Source organism: Toxorhynchites rutilus, chromosome 2 (genome assembly GCF_029784135.1).
Source record: "Toxorhynchites rutilus septentrionalis strain SRP chromosome 2, ASM2978413v1, whole genome shotgun sequence".
Classification (NCBI taxonomy): Eukaryota; Metazoa; Arthropoda; class Insecta; order Diptera; family Culicidae; genus Toxorhynchites; species Toxorhynchites rutilus.
Window position 1 is genome coordinate 229,887,841 of NC_073745.1, and position 18,987 is coordinate 229,906,827.

The 18,987-nt window shown below is 33.3% G+C and overlaps 1 protein-coding gene across 3 annotated transcripts in view; it reads left to right on the forward strand.

Annotated features, from left to right (window-relative positions):
* Nucleotides 1–5,709: 5,709 nt before the first annotated feature.
* The window catches only part of LOC129770066 (retinal homeobox protein Rx), a 140,845-nt gene continuing 127,567 nt past the window's right edge, over nt 5,710–18,987 (forward strand). For 2 of the 3 annotated variants that reach the window (XM_055772682.1, XM_055772684.1), the window contains exons 1-2: nt 5,710–6,564; nt 6,648–6,761. In XM_055772682.1, coding sequence (XP_055628657.1) covers nt 6,351–6,564; nt 6,648–6,761 — 328 coding nt within the window. In that variant the 5' untranslated portion in view covers nt 5,710–6,350. The remainder of the gene's footprint in view (nt 6,565–6,647; nt 6,762–18,987) is intronic. The other variant, XM_055772683.1, reaches the window with a different exon arrangement.

The following is an 18,987-nucleotide window of genomic DNA, read 5'->3' on the forward strand; positions in this document are numbered from 1 at the left end:
CGAAGTTTCGAAAATTCCTAAAAATTCGATGTACCACAAAGTTCGTCAAAAATAGTTTTACCATCTTGGGCCCATTTTTTTAATTTTCTACATGACTTCTATTTTATATTAAAAAATTGAAAAAATATATAAAAAATACACATTTTTTGATATCGCAAATTAAAATTTTACTTTGTAAATAAAAATAAGAGTACTAATTTTTCTTCTCAGTGTATTTTTTTTTTCAAATTAAGCCAACAATACTCTATAACTCTTTCTAACACACTATTTCGGTACGACTCATATTTTTTGAGATATAAATTATCAAAGATTTCTTTTACTCAAATCGATACGCCCTTTTCAAAAGTTACACTGGAGTCAAAAAATGAACCATGATGATGTATTTGGAAAAGTTGTTGGAAATTATAAGCAAATTCACAAAATTTCATGAACATGACGGTATAACACGTCAAACATATTAAAAGGGATTATTTCCTTTAAAAAGACAATGAATTAGAAATATTTTTTTAAATATTTCGAGAATGGCTACATTTAGAAGGAGATTGATAATAACCTTTTTTGTTTTAAATCACATCAGGATTCATAATTTGTGGCTAAAAATGATTGTTAACATACAAAAATTCGAAGTTTCGAAAATTCCTAAAAATTCGATGTTCCACAAAGTTTGTCAAAAATAGTTTTACCATCTTGGGCCCATTTTTTAAATTTTCTTCATGACTTCTATTTTGTGTGAAAAAAAATAAAATAAAAATATGTATTTTGGATATTGCAAATTGAATTTTTATTTTGTAAATAACAAAAAAGAGTACTATTTTTTTTCTCAGCGCACATTTTTTTTATATTCAACCATCAATACTCTATAACTCTTTCTAAGACACTATTTCGGTACGACTCATAATTTTTGAGATATAAATTATCAAACATTTCTTTTACTCAAATCGACGCCCTTTTCAAAAGTTACGCTTGATTTTTAAAATTCCCAATTGCTGTGGGAAACTCATATTTCCTCTAACCCAAACGGAATACACACTTTCATTCGAATCAAAAATACTCATGTTTTGTCATTTGTCGATTTCATTTGGAATTACTCATTAGCAGAAAATTTGAATTCTGTTTTAGTTATTTTTGATTGTATTTGTTTTTCGTTGTTTTCTAGTGTCGGGACCAAGAGCACTATATTTTTTCATATTTTTTTCTGGAAAGCTAAGGTTTTTTCACATAACATATCTCCTATCTACCCTGTGCAGATTTTTTTTTTCATGAATTTGGCTCAAAAAATACAGATAACTACAAATTTTCACTTCTATTACTTATTTTTAATTAATTTAATTAATTTTTAATTTTAGTATTTTCGCATAAATAATATCCCAATCGCTCGTTTCTAAACGGGGTTGTACACTATGGAAATTTGAAAAAAAAAATATTTGTGGCCTAAAATGTTCTCTGGGGTGTCTACTTTACTGTAGTTTTTGTCCCAGGTTTGTCCGATCCTCCGTTCTAAAGTTACAAGCCAACTAGTGGACCTAGGTCTTTGCGTGAGGAGCGTGGATCCAAAATTTCAAACGCGTTTTTCTCGAAACTAAGTTTTGCAAAATGGTGGGAGTTCTACCTCCGAAATTTTTTGTCGACATTCGTCGCCTTGGTGCATCATTTCTCGGTATTTTGATGAAACAGTTTTTCTCAGATTTGCCACTAAATTTCTTGTCATCGTACGTAGGATTTTTTTTTTTGATATTTTGAAAAATAAAATTTTGGTGAATGTTTTTGTCTCGATTTTTGAGGCAAAAACGCAATTTTTTTACAAAAAATCATTCGCTGAAATCGGTCCACTAGAAAAACTTGTAGTACTTCCATCAGTTTACTATGTTTTGGCTGCAAGGGTTCAACAAACCGGTTGCGGCTATTCAGGGGAAAGTCCGATTGACGCCAATATATTTTTTTGTTTTTTTAAGTAACATATACCTAATCAAATTGTGATATCAGATTGATTATAGTAATTTATTTTCTCGTTGAAAAAAATCGCGGAAATCACATACTTTTCATGATGTTTATAGTGTACTACCCCCTTAAACCGATCGAATTTATTTACGTTTTTGAATGAAAATGCGTTTTTGAATCAATCATGATAAAATACCAACTGGACAGCATGTGCGTAGATCTAATGCGCGTGTTGTTGATGACATTGCTGAAATCATGGCAGGTGACTGCACAGCGACGCGAGGAATTGTAATTCGAAGAAGAAACAATAATTAGTTAAGTTAATGAGGTAATTTAATATAGAAAAGAATTGTTTTGTTTTTTTTTTTATTTTTTTGTAGACATTCGTCGCCTTGGTGCATCATTTCTCGGTATTTCAAACACAAGTATTAATACAAATTCATGTTTGTAGTTGATATATTAAAATAGCGTTGAAAACGAGCTTCTAGTTTCCTATATATTTATTAAGATCTTTTCGAACAGTTCAAAATGAACATAAGGACTCAATTCTGGAAATATTGAAGCACAAATAGCTGAAAATGAATTTGTCCGCAACAAGATGACTCTTACTGGAATCCGTCTTTGAGCGTAATCTATAGAAGTTTAACTACGACCAAAACCAAACAGTGAAAAATAACTTTAAATCATTTGAACGACTCGATGATGCAACCAATTTTCCTTTTTTTTTTTTCAAAACGTTTTGATGTTGATTATTGAGTTGAACAAAACGAACTGAAACACCTAAATTTACTTACTCTTGGGCAATATGTGTCTAAAAATAGAACATCTATTGAAACGTAGCAGGATCAGACTTTTGAGATTTCAGATAGCATCTGAAGAAGTCACAAAATATATACGTCGTTGTCAAAGCTATAGATACAGATGCCTCTGAATTGAATGACAACAAAATAATAACTTCTAGGCCCATCTACCCGTGTCCAAACAATAAGCTTCCTAGCAGCGTTATGTCCCCTTTTCAATCATTCACCATTCTCTAGTTTTTGGATTGCTATATTCTAATTCATTACAACCATTACATTTTCGTGTGAACCAGAGTTAGATTATAATGACGATATTTACCTAGTTACCAATTTGAACAAGCATGTTCTGAGAATTGTGTAAACTTCCATTACACCTCAAAGTAGAATAGCATTTTTACTAAAGTGTAAATACTTGGCCGGCTCTACGTGGATACAATTAATATCATCGTATCAATAATAACATTGTCATTCAATGATACTAGAACTTGGACTATGCTTCAAATTTGAACTTATAAATTTAATACAGATAATACAGATTTCTTGGAAAAAACTAAGAAAAAAATATTTTTTCAGACTCAAAACACAGATTGACTATGGTGGTTTGATTTTATTACGGTTTGTTCTAAGAGTTTATTGATAATTAGTTTTACGGCAGAAATGTACAATACAAAATACAAATGTAATCACTTTTCAAGTGAATGAAGATTTGGCTCGTATTTCTGAGTGGTCATTGAGAAATAGATTGTCAATCAATGTTAAAAAGTCGTACGCAATGTTCATAGGGTATGCTAGAAATAATGTTGACAGACCGTGTTTGAGGCTGAATGACTCATTATTGCCAGTTGTTAGCTCTGTTACCAGCTTGGGCTACAAAATCCAAGTAAATATGGAATGGGACAATTTTATTCGAACAATGTGGAAAAGTGTATGGAAAACTATGCATTGCTAAATCAAAATTGTTTCAATCGCTTATCCTTCCTGATTTTATGTCGTGCGATTTCCTTTTGATACAGTCTTCATCAGTTGCAATCAACAAACTAAAAGTAGCTTTAAATTCACGTGTACGTATCGTGTTCATTCTGAATAATTTTTGGCATGTTTCACATTTGCAGTCAAATTTACTTGGATGCGCGTTTCATAGCTTTGGGAAGCTTAGATGTTGCTTGCTGATATTCCAACTAATAAAAAACAAAGAACCACAATATTTGTTCAGTAAATTGAGACCATTGAGAAGCGTTCGCTGTCGGAAGTTTGTAATTCCGCGCTACCACTTGATGAAATATGGCAATTAATTTTTTGTCAGAGGCGTTACAATTTGGAATTCACTACCGAATGATTTAACTTTGGAAAAATCAGATTCAGCATTTAGGAGAGGGTTGGTCGAGCACTTTCGTGAAAATTAATTTAAAAATTTGTTAGATTAGAAAAATTATAAAAATTTCCAAGGTATGTGTCACTAGTTCTACTATGTTAAATGCATTGTAACATTTGGAAAGGCATTGTCTTAAGTTGCAGAATAAACAGTAATAATAATAATAATAATAATAATAATTCTGCATCGTTGGATTTCCATTATATACAGATGGAAGAGAAAGTCTCCATCAGATTTAAATTCAATGAATAGTTTTATTGTACTTGTTATTTTTAATTTGAATACTTAGACCATGCAGTTCTGACCTTCACGCAAAATCATTCTAGATTTTCCGCTAAAACTATATCCCCATGATATAAAATTATTTCTTCGACACAATTCTCGTTCAAGATTCTTTCTCCACCTGCAGAAAATGTGTTATTGTGCTACATAGAATACATATCTAGTACGGAAAAGTTTATTTTTATACATTGCTTACGAATACCGATGATTTAGTGTCAAGGCGAGTTTGTGATTATTTGCACAGCTCGATTGAATTGAAAGTCGAACGGACCGTAAAAAAATGCCAAAGTCAGAAAGATCCGATCGGATTCCGGGATAAATGTGAATATTTGCACTTTCGCAAGGACTCGAAAGCCATGTTCGCCCACGTTAAAGTTCTCAAAAATCGATAAAGTAAAACTGAAGTAAAAGGTGTGTGATAATCAAAAGCAAAGCCGAAACCATAGAACAATTTGAGTATTCTGTAAACTGTGCGTTTATGATTTTCAATTCGAACTCAATTCATAAAATTAGTTGCAATAATTGGTCACACTAATTTTCTTACTATCATTCTCCAACATTGATTACTTGATCAAGGATTGATCATGTTAGTGAATGAATTCGCCACTATTTCTATTATCTTCACATTTCCCCTTACAGATTCAATCAACCAAAACGACAACAGACCTGAATGATACTTAGCCGTAATTTAGAGCAGCTTCGCTTTAAACTCTGCATTGATTTTCCAACTTTTGTGTTTGTCTTCCTCCATTACGATCAAATCCAACCCCAACTCCACCTCCACAATGTCACACTTTTCTCGGCATTACCGCCTTTTTTTCTGCTTTGTTCTAAGTGTGAATCGGCGCAGTCACCGAGTTTCAGTGTAGTGTGTATCAACAAGGAACTAAACAAACCGTTGGCTGCTGTGTTGAGCTTCATCAATTGTATGAGGGAACCAAATGAAAACGGTGTTGTAGTGTGTGTGTGGTAAATCTCTGCGAGCCATATGAATTCCCATATGGTCCTATGCTAAGAAGAGAGCGAGAGAACTTTCGTGAGCCATTTCATGAACACATTCGCCTGTTGTTCACTCAGTATCGCACTCAGTTAATTTTCCTGGTGAACTCAACACACAACAGGAGTTCCCTCTCACACATCCATTGCATGCGAACATCTCGCTCGCCAAACCATGTGAAAGAGTGAGAGAGATGGGTACGTGATTTGTTCGTTCCGTTGGTGCGATGGAAAGCGAACCGCCCCATCCCGGAGTGGCTTGGCGCGCCTAGGCCTACAGAACTGCACACAAGGATAAACTAGATGTTGATTTACCTTTCGTGCGTCAGGTTGTGTAGTTTCCTCTCTATCGTCTAAGCTGAAAGTATAGCTAGCGGTGCACCGTTTTTGGACGTCGGTGCTTGCGAAGAGTACTAGCGAATCGTACCTCCCGCGCGAATAGTGGCTCTAAGGCTCGAAGGGTTTTGATTATTATTTGTGTCCGCCGCCGAATTCCGCGAGTGTGCCCGCTGTTTCCCCGTGGAACGGTAGAAAAGGGTGGTTAAAGGTCGCGTGTTCACCAAAGTGTTGCTTGCAGTTGATTTGCGTGATATTGGATTTTCGTGCGTTAATTATCGCGGCGGTGAAACTGTGTGAAGCAATGTGAGAAGGATTTCGGTTAGTTTAATACAAGAAGGAAAAAAAATCTCAGCGATTTTGTCGATTGTGAACAACAAAAAATTTTTAGTGAAAGCAACAAACACAAAACAAGAAACGTGGTCAGGAAGCGCATCGGTGAAAGTGACAGATACAGTGAATCCGGGTACATTGGAGGTGTTATTATTTCGGAGAAAATACACAAATGGATCCTAACGAATAGCACAGTGCACAGTTTTTTTTTCGAAGTGTAAGAACAAGTGTTGCGAATATTTTCCCAAAGTGCAAGCAAAAGTGTTACTTTAGCACTACCGAGTCGTCGTAAGATGGACATCAAGTCACTGTCGGACGTGCAGAAGCAGATCTTTCAGAACCTGGTCGAGAAGTTGATCGCACGCAACAAATTCCCAGCCGGCGAGGGGGAAGATGTCCAGAAGCTGTTAGAGGATGTTCGTGACGCGAAAAACTTCCACAAGATCATGGAGAAGTTGAAGGAGTGCGGCCAGCTGGATCTGGATATCGAGGAAAACTTTCGCGAAGGTACGGAGAGTAACCGTCACGGAGGACACCGATCAGTACCAATCTAATCGGCGGTGTTTGTTTGCTTTGTTTGTCGTTCGCAGAAAACGGATTTTTCCTCAAAGATACTGCGAAAAAGTTCGGACCCGGCGGTCAAACGCTTACCCCGCGGCACACCATCGACGCAATACTAGGTTTGAATAATTGTGAAAATGGAGGTAGGATACTAATGATACTTTCGAGGGGTTTTGTTTGTTTGCACTAACAAAAGGTGTGGCTTCTGGGGGCTTCATGTTCTCTTTTCCGACTTGATACAATCAATGCTGCACTCTGTATGACATCATGGAGATCATAGACCAGAATGAACGATGTTGATAGAAGTTGACTTATATGTGCAAAATTAAACTTTTGCGTTCGTAGAGCCCGCAGACTCATCGTAATTGGAGATAAAGTTGTGAACATTGTCCAGTGAGAAATTCCAGAATTTTTGGTTGTGTGGCAGATGTTCAGAAGAAGCAGTTCATTGATTCGATTGGTTGATATCATTGTTGCAATTCAATTCTGAGAACGAAGTGACCGCACTCCATTTTCAATAGAAGCAAGGGCAAGCAGAAGAGTAAAATAATATTTTGTTATTTACCTAACTCATCTCCTACTCAATGGCATTGGAGTGAAGAACGCTGGCTTTGCTACCTCTTTCGGTCGTATTTTCAATCGAATGATAAATGTTTTATGCAAAAATTTATAATTTTGATTTCGAAATACAAATTCGAGACAGATTTTTTTCTAACTCGTGTTGTGCAAATAATAACTTTCAGCAGAGACATTTGCTCACTGAATTGCAATTTTTTACCTAATTTGCAATTGAGAGAACTGGTACTGCAAGCCCTATCTAGTCAAGTACCTAGCACATGAGAAACTTATTCAGACTTAACACTTTAAGGACCGGGAAAAGATCTGTAAGACATACGCCTGGGACCGCTCGCTTTGACTTGTGTGATGTTTTTGTTGCGTGCAAGTTTCTGTTCAACATCTTGCTGGATTTAATGAATAATTAATTATTCCATTGATTGTTTATCAAGTAACAACCTTCAAAATCATGCTCATTAGGTAGAGAGTCGAATCATTCATCTTTCCACATAGTTCAGTTTTCTCTTGATCGTGACAGAGAAAAGTTATAGACTGAAACGTGAGCGGTCAATATAAGAAAATATACAGCATTTTGAAAATCAAAAAAATAGTTATCGAAGATATTCGATAGACAAATATTTTACCTATCTTCCAATTTTATTAATCGGAAAAAGGTCTGAGAAAAGTATATAGCCCAGTTGTATATGAGAAATTAATTATTTTAAAGAAAATTTAAAAAAGTTATTTGAAAGGACCCAACACACATAGTACTCATTCGAAAAAGAATATTTTTTTTATCTTTAGCCAAATTTTCATTGGTCCGAAAAGGGTATGAGAAAAGTTATTGGCCAAAACGTTCACGAGTTGTACGGGGGAAAGGGTCTGGCTTTTGGACTATTTTTCGAATCCCTATGTAATTCACCATAGGATCTAAATTCCTATAAAAAATCTTGAAATAATTGATTTGTTTTAGATTTATAAATTCAGTACTACTATAATTCGTACTTAAATGTGTTCCTACGCCTTTTATAGAAAAGTGAGATTTTTTTCAGATAATGATAAGATAATTCTGCTATATGGTTTACTACCGTTCCGAATCATATTTCGGACGCTTAAGGCATATGATGCAGAAAACAGATCTCAACTTTATGCACAGGTATTATTTGGCTGATTTTTTTTATAATTTGGTTTAATATGCTTTTAACCTTTCTACTTTAATACCTAATTGTTTGAAAACATAAACAAATCATCGAATAAAATGCTTTTCAAATTAAGCGAATAAGAATCAAACTTCGGACACTAAATCAAATTTCGGACAGATTGAATTCAAATTTCGGACACTTTATTTTGTGATTTTTTGGAAGAAAATTACATTACACTTGATTATATTTTATAGTCAACTGCGAAACACTTGCCAAGCAATCACCGTGACCTGATAACGATGATGAGAACTGATGAAACACGAGAGAAATTTAAATATTGATAACGGGGTAAATTCTTCGTTCTCACGCTAAGCAAACGTCAAACACAAACGATAATGAGTGGATTTTGGATGTTGAATGGATTTTTCTTACTATGTAATAATTCAAATGTAATTCTCAAATGAAGTGATAGTGAAACCAAGGGATTACTCCAAAGAAGCAATTGTGATGTTTATTTTATAGTTATATCATCAGTGCATCAAGCATTCCAATATATTAGAACAAAGTGTCCGAAATATGATTCAGAACGGTATAAGAGCTATAGTGAAAAAATGTGTTTTTCTTTTTTTCCCCATTCTCAATAGGCTTGGAAATGAAAATTTGAGAAAATACTCAAAGTACGTCAAATTATAACAAAATTCAATCGCCCGCTTTAGAAAATTCCTTGGTGTATAGAATTTATTAGAGTTTTCAAAACTGGTTTTTGGTGAATATTTATCGAACTATTTAGTATCAAATACGAATTCGAAGTTATTCGTTCATACAATAATATCTCAGTACTGAAAGGTCTTACAGCAACGTTATAGAAATCAAATGAAATATAGTTGATAAGGTTAACTGGATTAGCTATCTCTGAAAAAACAGAAAGAAATCGATTTCTCATTTCTTCCCGATATTTTTGTCCACTACATCTACATATATTGAAATACAAATTTCTCTGTAAAACATTCCGTGTAAATCCATATAAATTATGCTTCAAAGTGATTTATATCCCATCTTCATGCGTTCATATTTCACGATTTTAAAGCATTTCAAAAATCGCCTAAAATTTCGTTTTCGCACTCTGTTCATTTTTTTTCGAATGTGAGAAAGTTCTATTTCCATTTTCGTTAAATTTATTAATTTCCCTCCCACAACTTGTATACATTTTGACCCATACATTTTCTCAGACTCTTTTTCGGCCAACGAAATTTGGCTTAAAATGAATATTCTCTTTCCAATGAGTATTATCTCAAAAATGTGTTTTGGGTCCTTTCAAATAACTTTTTTTCAATTTTGTTTAAAATAATTAATTTCTTCCATACATCTTGGACCTATAACTTTTCTAATACCCTTTTTCGATAAATAAAATTGTAGCTTGTATTGTAGAAAATTTCTCTATCGAATAACTTCGATAACTCTATTCGAACAACTTTTATTGATTTTAAAAATTCTGTATATTTCCTATATTGACCCATGCTCACGTTTCAGTCTATAACTTTTCTCTGTCACGTTCAAGAAAAAAAATGGGGAAAGATGAATGATTCAATTCTCTATCTAATGCAGAGATGCCAACCTTCCTGATTTTTCAGGATTTCCCAGACTTTTTGGCACGCTCCCTGATATCCTGACAAACACTCAATTTTCCCTGATTTTTATAAAATGATCCGGATTTTTCCTGATTTTTTACTTTTTGCTAAATCAGAAAAAAATCCACATAAATATAGTGGGAGTTTGGCTGGTTCTGTATGAGAACTGTCATAATAGTCTACATTAATAAGCTTTTGGGTCCGCGCTTATATAATGCTTACTCTTTCTTTCGATTATACTCTATCTGTTCGCATTTTCGAAGGTTCAGTGTCGACATTTCATAAATTTTGAAGTTAACGTGAAAGAAATATAATCTATAAGAATCGTATGCCCGAAGGTTCTCGCAATTTAATCTCAAAAAAACGAAGATTAGAAACAGAATAGGAGCGGAAACGATGAAAGGAATATTAGCGACCAAAATTAAGTACAGGACGGATTTCACGCCAACTCAACCGGTCATTGGCAGCACCATTTCAGATTGCAGTGAAACGTTTTGGGTGTAAAGATATTGGTCATTCAAGCAACTTTGCATACTTGAAATATTCCAAAAATAATTAGACTACTTTTTAAAAAGGGCCAAATTTTTTTTAATTTTTTTTTTCAAAAATTTATATCTTAAAAACTATAACACTTGCAATATTTTGGTCAAAGAAGAAATTATAGAAAATCGTTTAAATTTTCATAAAAAAATATTTAAAAATTTATTGTTTTTAATTTACAATAAATTTTTTTTTTCCAAAAACTAAAATTCAATTTTTACAAAAACGTATTTTTTTTTAAATTCTCAAAAAAATTTGTGTGAATGGCCCGTACAATTATCAACAAGTCGTCCATACATCCGAAGATGAGCACTTTTACAGGAAAAAAGTTTTTCTCACAACAACTTTTCCATGTTTTTTTTGAAAAAAAAACAACGAATCCTAATTTTGTTTGAACTCACGATATCGATGTAGTATGTTCGACAAAGTTTTAGATGATATTAAAATATGAACTTTTGTCGAAGACTTTAACTTTCTATCATTAATAATTTCTTGAATATATGGCATTTTCCCTGAGGACTCCTGAAAAAATATAATTTTTTTCAAATTTTTTGATAGCACCCCATATTTTTTATAATTGGGGGTGACTGTAACACCGTGCATGCACACTTCATTCAAGTAGCTGCTGACGACGATAATATTTCATGTGCTAGTATTGGGCACTGTTCAACCTAGTGAAGCTAGCTAGATACTGGTTCCTCACAGTTCTGTCGAAATGAATAAGTTTAATACGCTCTATTGTCGTGCTGGTATTTCGAATTCAAAGTGTAATAGAAACAAGCTACGTTTCTTAACGCCGGAATTGATTAAAAATATATATACTATGGGATATAATCACCATCTGGATGAAAATATTCGGATTTGTGAATCATGTCGTGCTTTTGTGGTTCACAATAGATGTCCACCGAGAGAATCACAGCAGTTGGAAATGAACAAAAGAATATTCTCATTCGTCGACCCTACGCAGCCTTCAACAAGTGGAAAACTAGTGGTTCAAGATATAGAAGGTAAAAACAATATCTAGTTGATCAGTGTGATGCAAGCACATTTCATTTTTGTTTATGAATTGGGGATGTTCGCATAGGTAGCAAATTCAAAAATTCAAACGTCAATTATAAGATAGATGTACGGTTATTGTGGAAGCATTTAACAGCATCGTTCAAATGTTGAAAATTTCACAAATTTCAATGAGAAATATGAGGAGCTTAGACTACCGTATTAAAAAATCGGAAGAAATTGCGCAAGCAGTGCGGTAACATCTGTTCGCACTGGATCCAGTGGACAAAAACAAATCAGATGATTTTGACGAGATTGTTATGCAATTGAAAGAAAAGTTTAAATCATCTGCTAACGACAGAAGCGAGCAGATAAAAATATTATCAGTATTACCCAAATCTTGGCCTATAACCAAGATCGTAGGAGAGCTTGATGCACCGGAATACATGGTTAAACAAATGCAAAAATTAGTTTATGAGCAGGGAATCCTTTGTACCACCAAGACCAGAAGTGGCCATGGAATCAGCGAACCCGAAAAAGCCTTTGTAACAAATTTCTACGACAGTGATGATATAAGCAGACCTATACCAGGAATGAATGACTACGTTTCTGAACTCAAAAATGGCCAAAAAGAAAGAGTTCAAAAGCGTCTTTTGATTATGTCTCTTAAAGAGGCATTTATGATTTTCGAGAAACGGAATCAAAATTTGAACATCGGTTTCACCTCGTTTATCATGCTAAGACCGAAACATTGTAGGCTACTCGATAGTACAGGAATTCATAATGTGTGTGTATGCACAATCCATGACAATGTGAAATTAATGTCTAAAAGTTTAAGAAGTCCCAAGAAGAAATTACTAAGAAATTGCTTTGTAATACATCTGTAAGAACGATAGAATGTTTTTTTCGTGCTTGTAAGGAATGTGCATTAAAGGAAGAAGTAAAAGAGGAACTTGAAATGCTATTAGAGGAAAACGAGATAGAACACATTGTTTTTCAACAATGGTTGACAACTGATCGTTGTTATTTAGAAAACATTATGAAGCCGGTAGATGAGTTTGTTTCATATTTTGTTGATAAAATTGATATGTTGATCACTCATGATTTTATTTGTAAAGAACAGTCATCCTTTCTAAGAAACAAAAAAGAATCTTTAAAGCATGGTGAATTACTTGCAATTTGCGACTTTTCAGAAAACTATTCATTTATAATCCAAAACGCTGCTCAGGGTTATCACCGGAATAATTCGCAAGCAACAATTCACCCGTTTGAAGTATACTACAGAAGTAGTACAAAATTAAAAAATATTAGTTTCATTATTATATCAGAGGTACTAGCCCACGATTCAAAAGCAGTTCAGTTGTTCATTTCAAGATTAATAGGATTTATGAAACAGTTTACTGATTTTACAAAAATGACATTTATGTCAGATGGAGCAGCTAGTCATTTTAAAAACAAACAAAAAATTGCCAGTCTGTGTAGGCTTAAATCAGAGTATAATTTAGAAGCTGTATGGCATTTTTTCGCGGCATCGCATGGGAAAGGGCCTTGTGATGCTATTGGTGGAACACTTAAACGAATGGCAAAGAGAGCAAGTCTTGCTCAAGAATACAGAAATACTATTAAAACTCCACGAGAGCTTTACGAATGGGCAGAACAACAAACAGATAAAGGAATAACTAAACTAAATTTCAGTTACATAACGACTAAGAATATAAAAAAATGTCGGAGAAACTCGAAAAAATATTTAACAACGCAAAGACAATTTCAGGAACCCAGAAATTTCATTGTTTTGTACCTATTAATGATGAACAAATAGCTGCTTTAAGATATTCGAAATCGAAGGAAACTCCACGAATTTTCACATTGTTGGGAAAAGCCAGAAAATAATATGTATAGTTATTCTATAGCATTATATGTATAGTTTTTATATGATGTTGAATAAATTTTCTAGTTATGATATTCACCGAAAGTGTGTTTTGAATAATGAGGAAATGGTTGGAAACACCATCTCAGATTGCAATGAAATTTTGTGGGTGTAAAAACATTGGCCATTAAAGCATCTTTCCATACTTGAAATCTTCTTGTTAAATCTAGGTGACTTTTTGAAAAGGGCCAAATTTTCTTCCTTAAACTGTTACAAAAAAAAAATAATCAAAAAACTTTAAAATTGTGCCCAAAGACCAAATATAGTGGCCAAAGAAATATAGGAAATTGCTGAAATTTTCATTAAAAATAACTTTTTTTTTAATTACGCTGGAGAAAAGTATTAAAAAAATAAAATTCATTTTTCTCGAAAAAGTTTTTTTTAATTATAAAAAAAATCAGCTCATATTTTAACCAACAATTCATCTAAACATCGAAAGAAGGGCACTTCTATAGGAAAAGAGTTTTTCTAACTTTTTATTCCTTTGAAAAGCTACTACTAAGGTTTCACTTGACATTTCCATTAGCTAGAAACATTAGTTTTTCAATAGTCATCAGGCAACAATGCCGTATATTCAAGAAATTATACAAGATAGAAAGCTGAAGTCTTCGACAAAAGTTCATATTTTAAAATTATCTTAAACTTTGTCGAACACATTATATCGATATCTTGACTTCAAACAAAATTAGGATTCGTTGTGTTTTTTTTAACATGAAAAAGTTGCTGTTAGAAAAACTTTTTTCCTGTAAAAGTGCCCATCTTTGGATGTTTGGACGACTTGTTGATAATTGTACGGGCTATTCACACATTTTTTTTTGAGAAATTTAAAAAAATACGTTTTTGAGAAAATTGCATTTGAGTTTTCGAAAAAAAAATTAGTGTGAATTAAAAACAATAAATTTTTAAATATTTTTTTATGAAAATTTGAACAATTTCCTAAAATTTCTTCTTTGATCAAAATTAATAGGCTTATAGAAATTTTTGAAAAAAAATTAAAAAAAACTTTGGCCCTTTTCAAAAAGTGGTCCAATTATTTTTGAAATATTTCAAGTATGCAAATTTGCTTAAAAGACCAATATCTTCACACCCAAAACGTTTCACTGCAATCTGATATGGTGCTGCCAACTAGTTGGCGTGAAATCCGTCACAGTTAAATAAAAACGACGGTTACATTTCCGACATCACATTTCCGCAGCATCCAAGTATAACAATCGATTAATCTTTTTTTTATTAAACTGTAATTATTATTAAAATGTGTTTTATTTCTTGAAGAATATATATCAAATTGTTTGTAAAGCAAGAAGTTGCGAGAATGATCTGTGAGACACGACAAATGAATTAGCAGGTTCACTACATATGTTTAAAATCTCCGTTCATTTGCATCAGTTGAAACATGGTTACGTAAATGGTTACGACTTTTGCGTTTCATCTATGCGTCGATTTTTTTTAAAGCAAATTTTGGCGGGTGATGAAAACGGGTCATTTGAAACAATCCGACTGACTCGGTCCCGGACAACCCAATATGAGCTATCCTGATTTTCCCTGATTTTTTTTTCCATTCTCCCTGATTTTTCAAAAAAATAGTTGGCAACCCTGATCTAATGAGCATGATTTTTAAGGTTGTTACTTGATAAACAATCAATTTATTCTAACTGAAATAATTCATTATTCATTAAATCTAGCAAGACGTTCAACAGAAACTTGCACACAACAAAAACTTCTATCCGCTTATTTCACACAAGTCCGTAAAGAAGGAACGCGAGAACGAGAAATCTCGTGAGCAGTTCGTAAAGTGTTAATGTAACTATGACCAAAGCAAACCACAAGTTCCAATTTCTATCAATTTTATCTGTAATTTTGTTCTTTCATAGTGGCAACACACAGTGTCAGTGTGTTTCAGGACTGGTACTGAAAATGTAGAACTTTATTTTACTTCTTCAATTGTTGATGTTGTTGTTGAAAATAGTTTCCTACAGTTTCAATACACTTTAAACACTTGAATGCGTGCTTCTTGCTCATTTTACGTATATTTGTATATTTGTGATTCTAAATGGAGACAGACTAACAATCGAAACTGACAATAGCGCCAGCTATCGAAAATTTGTTCTGATTATTACCTTATTGATGGTTCACATTGTAATACATTGATTTCCATTAATACAAATGTTCCAACTCTGACGTTTATGTTCTATATATCATGTCGACTGAGTGACACGATAAGAGTGAAATAGTCATCACCAAAAACATAGTTTCATCACTTTGAGAAATAGATTGTCAATCAATGTTAAAAAGTCGTACGCAATGTTCATAGGGGATGCTAGAAATAATGTTAACAGACCGTGTTTGAGGCTGAATGACTCATTATTGCCAGTTGTTAGCTCTGTTTACCAGCTTGGGCTACAAAAACCAAGTAAATATGGAATGGGACAATTTTATTCGAACAATGTGGAAAAGTGTATGGAAAACTATGCATTGCAGCGTAGTGGTAGTTTTTTGAGTCTTGATATTAAATCAAAATTGTTTCAATCGCTTATCCTTCCTGATTTTATGTCGTGTGATTTTCTTTTGATACAGTCTTCATCAGTTGCAATCAACAAACTAAAAGTAGCTTTAAATTCATGTGTACGTATCGTGTTCAATCTGAATAGTTTTTGGCATGTTTCACATTTGCAGTCAAATTTACTTGGATGCGCGTTTCATAGCTTTGGGAAGCTTAGATGTTGCTTGCTGATATTCCAACTAATAAAAAACAAAGAACCACAATATTTGTTCAGTAAATTGAGACCATTGAGAAGCGGTTCGCTGTCGGAAGTTTGTAATTCCGCGCTACCACTTGATGAAATATGGCAATTAATTTTTTGTCAGAGGCGTTACAATTTGGAATTCACTACCGAATGATTTAACTTTGGAAAAATCAGATTCAGCATTTAGGAGAGGGTTGGTCGAGTACTTTCGTGAAAATTAATTTAAAAATTTGTTAGATTAGAAAAATTATAAAAATTTCCAAGGTATGTGTCACTAGTTCTACTATGTAAAATGCATTGTAACATTTGGAAAGGCATTGTCTTAAGTTGCAGAATAAACAGTAATAATAATAATAATAATAATAATAATAATAATAATAATTCTGCATCGTTGGATTTCCACTATATACAGATGAAAGAGAAAGTCTCCATCAGATTTAAATTCAATGAATAGTTTTATTGTACTTGTTATTTTTAATTTGAATACTTAGACCATGCAGTTCTGATCTTCACGCAAAATCATCCTAGATTTTCCGCTAAAACTATATCCCCATGATATAAAATTATTTCTTCGACACAATTTTCGTTCAAGATTCTTTCTCCACCTGCAGAAAATGTGTTATTGTGCTACATAGAATACATATCTAGTACGGAAAAGTTTATTTTTATACATTGCTTACGAATACCGATGATTTAGTGTCAAGGCGTGTTTGTGATTATTTGCACAGCCAAAATCCAAATGCCAAAAACAGATAGATCCGATCGGATTCCAGGATAAATGGCTGTTTAATATTTGCACTTTCGAAAGGACTCCCACGCCCTGTTTGCCCACGTTAAAGCTCTAAAAAATCGATACAGTAAAACTGAAGTAAAAGGTGCATGATAACTAAAAGCAAAACAATTTGAGTATTCTGTAAACTGTGCGTTTATGATTTTCAATTCGAACTCAATTCATAAAATTAGTTGCAATGATTGGTCACACTAATTTTCTTACTATCTTACTCCAACATTGATTACTTGATCAAGGATTGATCATGTTAGTGAATGAATTCGCCACTATTTCTATTATCTTCACATTTCCCCTTACAGATTCAATCAACCAAAACGACAACAGACCTGAATGATACTTAGCCGTAATCTAGAGCAGCTTCGCTTTAAACTCTGCATTGATTTTCCAACTTTTGTGTTTGTCTTCCTCCATTACGATCAAATCCAACCCCAACTCCACCTCCACAATGTCCGTCATACTTCAGACTTCGTACATATGATAAACTATTTGCTTTTATTCTTTTTTCATTCAAATGATTTTTTGTTCCATTTTTGTAATTCAGAAGGAAAAACAATCCAGGTGTTGCATATTAGCTATCAAAATGTATTGGTATTAAAGCAATCAGTTAGTAAATTGAAACATCAGCCAAACCATGCGGGAAAATATTTTTCTCAAATCATTCTTCCCAAAGAAACATTTTCTGTAAGAAAAACCACAAGTAATATGAACTCCGCACTTTTAAAATATGGGTGTTACTGTCTGTTGGCGCCAACAAACAAATCGATCTATAGTTGCGATCCTATCAATTTGTTGCGCTTTACCATCTCTTGCGATGACAATTATTGTGTGTAAGAGATAATAGACTAAGCAGTTTTGAGTTTCGAAATACGCTCACATACACATTTTTCGATGTGAAAGTACATAAGAAGTCAAATTTCATTTTCTAAAAAAAAGAATATCAGAAAATATTGACTTCGATGGGCATCACGAGTAATTGCATGGTATGTTCTAACAATGTAAGGATTCATTTTTCGAACCAAAAAAGCGAGTTTTTTTTTCTCAATTTCCCAAGATTCTCTAAAAAATTCTCCCATGACCTTCAAAGTTTCTGACATAAAAAAAAACAGAACGTTTATAGTTTATTGAATTAGAAAGTATAGCTCGTACTATGAAACCGAAATCGGTCGGAAGAAAGTTGGAAAATGTACAGAATGACGAAGTTTTTGTTTCGTTTTGAATTTTAAACCCCGTACAAAAAAAAATGGTTTTTGACATAAAAAAATTCTTTTTCAATCGATAAACGAATGCTTCGTTATATGGAGAATCATATATAAAACAATCAGCAATAAGCATCACATCGATCGCATAATTTGTATTGGACTTATAAGTGTAGCAAAAATTGTTAAATGTAGTTTCTAGAAAAACGCGTTCAAAGTTTGCGTTACTGATTTCAAGGCTTTGAAGCGAGAAATGTCAATCGTATCTGCAACTGCAAACTCACACAATGTGCCTTCCTCTTCCTTAGATATTGAGGTAACAAGGTGATTTAGTAATCCGGTAGTTTTGCGCCCACAGCGGAGTTGCTTAGGAGCAAAGCGACAAACAAAAAAAAACATGTAAATTTTGAATATTGTTACCCTGAAAATTCATACTGAGTCGAGTCTTCGAATATTGAATTCAGAGCTTTTCAAATCTTCGGACCAAATGGAAAATAATCGTGTTTGAACTTAATCATGTTGTTTAGTTTTCGCACAGTGTATCAATTTTTGACACTCTGCCGAATAGTTTGTATGGTTATGGTTATGGGGATTTTTCTTTCTGATGTATAAATTCAACATGATCGGAACATAACCATACCATACTAAACCATACAAACTATCCGGCAGAGGTAAAAAATTGATACACTGTGCGAAAGCTAAAGTTGATTCTCCGGAAATTTTCGTTTTCTAGAAGCTTATCTAGTCTTTGGATGTAGTATCATGGGAACCATTTTGTTATACATGCCGATAATTCTCCCTTATTTTCATTTACATGTTTCACGAGGTACTCACTATCCCGACCATAGTGA